The sequence below is a fragment of the Verticillium alfalfae genome, genomic scaffold (assembly GCF_000150825.1).
Source record: "Verticillium alfalfae VaMs.102 supercont1.9 genomic scaffold, whole genome shotgun sequence".
NCBI lineage: Eukaryota > Fungi > Ascomycota > Sordariomycetes > Glomerellales > Plectosphaerellaceae > Verticillium > Verticillium alfalfae.
The window spans coordinates 535,006-538,376 of record NW_003315030.1 but is presented as its reverse complement, the minus strand read 5'-3'; the positions used below and the strand labels follow the sequence as shown (position 1 = coordinate 538,376).

The window sequence follows — 3,371 nt, the reverse complement described above, 5'->3', positions numbered from 1 at the left end:
CATTGGCAACGAATTGCCCCTCCACCGTCTGCGCCCAAAGCGCTCTCACCAAGGGCCCGTCTCCTCTTCGACGGAAATGCCCCCACCCCCCGGCGCCCTTTGGCATCAACACGCGCCGTACTTTCAGCTCTCTCGAGGCGCGAGACGAACGCCTTGCGAAGCGTCAGATCTCCAAGTCGGCCATCTCGAACCCGGTACCCGCGGATGTTTCTTCACGCATGAGCATCGACTCCGGTGCCCCATCCTTTGCCTCGTCGAGTGATGGGCATGGAGGCGGCTCCTTCGCAGAAGCTATGCGCTGGTCCCGGCCATCATCACGCTCGGAGGATACTGCTGCCGCTGCTGGACTGCGTATCCGCCCGGACGCGAACCGGGGGATCCCCGTCGTCCCGCGCATCCCCGATCAGTTTAAGTCGCGGCCTGGGAGCGCTTTTGGTGAGGGTGCTGAAAACAGGATCCCGCAACCCATCCAGGGACGCCGACGCTGGTAGAACTAGCCTGTCCCGAGCGGTGCAGCCCGTGGTGTGTTTGCGGGCACGATGCACACATGACCTTTCTGACACATGACGACACATGACACGTTCACGCACTTGGTCACGAAGAAAACAACCATGGAACAACGGATACGAACACACGAATTGTATGATAAACCTTCCATTTCTTTCCCCTCTCGGTTGGGCTTTTAGGGCGGCACGGCATTTGGAAAAAGGAGCGGAGTTTTTCGGACCGGACAGGGCTGCGGTGTGGGAGGCTGCGCGGGCCAGCCTTGTTTCTCACGCATCGATTCTTGAGCATGAATGGAATGGCTCTCGGTACCTGTTTGGTGTATTCTTTTTTTTTTCTTTCTCTTTTCTTCTCCTTTTCGCCTGAGTAAAGAAAGGAACGGGTATCTCTGGCCGAGGCATCTTTCCTGGCCTCGGTTGTCGGAACCCTCTGTATGAATGATGAAAACGTTTTATGGCTGCCTCGTGTTTGTGTGGTGGTGAGTCCTGTGCTTCTACCACTGTGCCTTGAATTTCTTGAGGTCGAGGCCGCGACTCAGATGGGTTTGCTCGCTTTCGCACGCAGTGTCCAGGTGTGACCTGACCTGAACGTCCGCCCTGTCCCCAATGATACGGCGTTGGGAATGGGAATGCGCCCCATGCGAAGACGCTTCGGTCAAGCCCGTGGCGTCTGGGTCAACGGCAGGCCAGCCATGTCTTCATACCCTGACGACGGCAAGCCACCCCAGACGCTTTGCTTTCGACCGGGTCAATGCACGGTACTTATTGACCGCGGCAGGGACTCGCCGCTTCCTGACCGACTGTGTCTTTCCGGCTTCGTGTCGAAGACTTTTGGCCCGATCCCTGTGCGGGTGTCCGACTCTCCAGCTCTGCGGGTGTTGAGGCCCTGGACCGTGGTAGTTCCGTGGGGGACTCGACGGTGGACATCACAGCAAACCGAGACAAAAGTCATATACGGGGCACGTCTTCCATCACCAAAATCATGTTTCATTGAAATCTGGTCCCGCAATATCAAAAGTCGCTTGGTGTCTCCCTCCTCTTGACACGCAGAGCGACGAGGAGAGAAGAAAAGGAATTTAGAAGAAGGACACAAAACGGCAAGAGAGACAATATAATATGTACTCCGACATGGAAGAGCACCCTGATCGTCAAGTACACCTCGATAAGAAGTCGCCCCCGGCGCTACTTGTAACCCCAATCCCAACCCTGTTTCCGCGCACGTGTAGAAAGGATGATAGTTTAAAAAATAAAGAGGGGGAGAGGGAGAGGGAGAGGGGAAAGGAACCCTCATCCCCATGACGTCGCCTTCCCTCGACCGTCCGTTGCTGCCAGGCTTGACCACAGGGTCCCTGCGCGACACCCAACCGGGGAGCCAGGAAAGGTTCATGGAACGAGGAGATAAAAGGGTGACCCGACAAGACGGAAGAATGAAGAGAGAAGCGATGGACTGTCAGAATAAAACGTTGAGCCTGCGAAGACGCCTAGCAAGTGTTTGGTGCTGGTTGTTGTTACACCAGTGTAGTCAAAAGAGAATGTCGTGCAGAACGATGCCCAGCTGGACTGTTGGGCCAGCGGACGGTCGGAGAGGTATATGTAGCAAATGGTCGTTAAAAAAGATTTCATGCCGTCAAACTCGATCTATCAGAGCACCTCAACGACGCGGTCCCGGAGGGTGCGGGCGGCCTCAGGGACCTGCTGCGCGGGCACCGAACGAATCATGGACCACGCCGTGGCAAAATGTTCGGGGAAGCGGATGTACAGCATGGAAGCCAGCAGCACTGTCAGAAGCGGAATCTGATACCTGTTAGCGTTCCTCCCTTGTTGTGTTGGTTCAGCATCATTACATACCCAGATAAACCAGAGGTTCTTATCGCTGCGGATGCCCTTAAATTTGGCGGCATGTGCCCGCAGGAAGTCCTGCTGTTGCTCCTTCGTCATGGCCTTCTTCCTGCCAATCATGAGTGCCTTGGGGACAGGCGCCTCGCTTGTGGCGGCCTCGCTCGTCTCCTCGATGGCCTCAACGGTCGCCGTGTCGTACAGCTTGGCACATTTCGCGTCAGCTTCCGCCTCGGCAGCAGCCCCCGCAGCGGAGGCCTGCTTCTTGTCAAGGGCGTCTTGCGGGTACAGTTCTGTGTAGGCAGGCGGGGAGGCCGCGTTGTTGTTGTTGTTCAGAAGCGACGAGAAGTCCCACCATTTGCCATCCATGGCCTTTGGCGTTTCGTCACCAGCTGATCCAGGCCGAGAGCCCGACATGCCCTCCATGAAGGATGTCATCCGACCCATGAGCGGGTGCTGGTGCAGGTACTGTTGGTAGTCTGGCAGCATGGACATTCGTGGGAAGTTGGGCATTTGAGGCAGGTTTGGCATCTGCGACATGTTGGGGAAGTGCATAGCCATCGCCTGCTGGAATTGGTGAAGCTGCGCCGATACTTGATCTCGCACCGCTGCTGCCAGGGCCGTGGTCGGTGAGCCCGGCACTCGTTGCAGCTCATCTCGTTCTTCTGACAAACTGTCTCTCTCGGTCGGTGCTCCGTATGCGTGTGTGCTTGATCGGCGCATATTCAGCCAATTATCCTCAGCCTCGTCTTCCGATTCAAAATCACCAGAGGAATACTCCGGGCTCTCCTCTCCATCACCAGGGCCGTCAGACTCTTCCGACACAGCGTGGGGATCCCAGAGAGATCGCAAAGAGGCGGCACTGCTGGCTCGGCTGTGCAGAGAACCTCCACTACGAGAACGAACGTGTCGCTCGCAACGGCGGATGTGTTCGATGACCTTGCGCGAGCGAGCGACATCAGCGGGCCGAAGCCCAGACAAGCTCCTGATCGTGGGGTCTGCGCCAGCCTGCATCAGTCGCCGGACAATGGC

General features: G+C 57.0%; 2 protein-coding genes across 2 annotated transcripts in view; one reads left to right on the top strand and one right to left on the bottom strand.

Moving 5' to 3' along the window:
* Positions 1-491, top strand: part of VDBG_07118 (predicted protein) — a gene marked incomplete at both ends in the record, with an annotated part of 1,513 nt that extends 1,022 nt beyond the window's left edge. The window contains one exon of the mRNA XM_003002501.1: positions 138-491. Within this exon, the coding sequence (XP_003002547.1) occupies positions 138-491 (354 nt within the window). The remainder of the gene's footprint in view (positions 1-137) is intronic.
* A 1,653-nt stretch (positions 492-2,144) lies between these two features.
* Positions 2,145-3,371, bottom strand: part of VDBG_07117 (SPT23) — a gene marked incomplete at both ends in the record, with an annotated part of 4,497 nt that continues 3,270 nt past the window's right edge. Inside the window, one exon of the mRNA XM_003002500.1 lies at positions 2,145-3,347. Coding sequence (XP_003002546.1) covers positions 2,145-3,347 — 1,203 coding nt within the window. The remainder of the gene's footprint in view (positions 3,348-3,371) is intronic.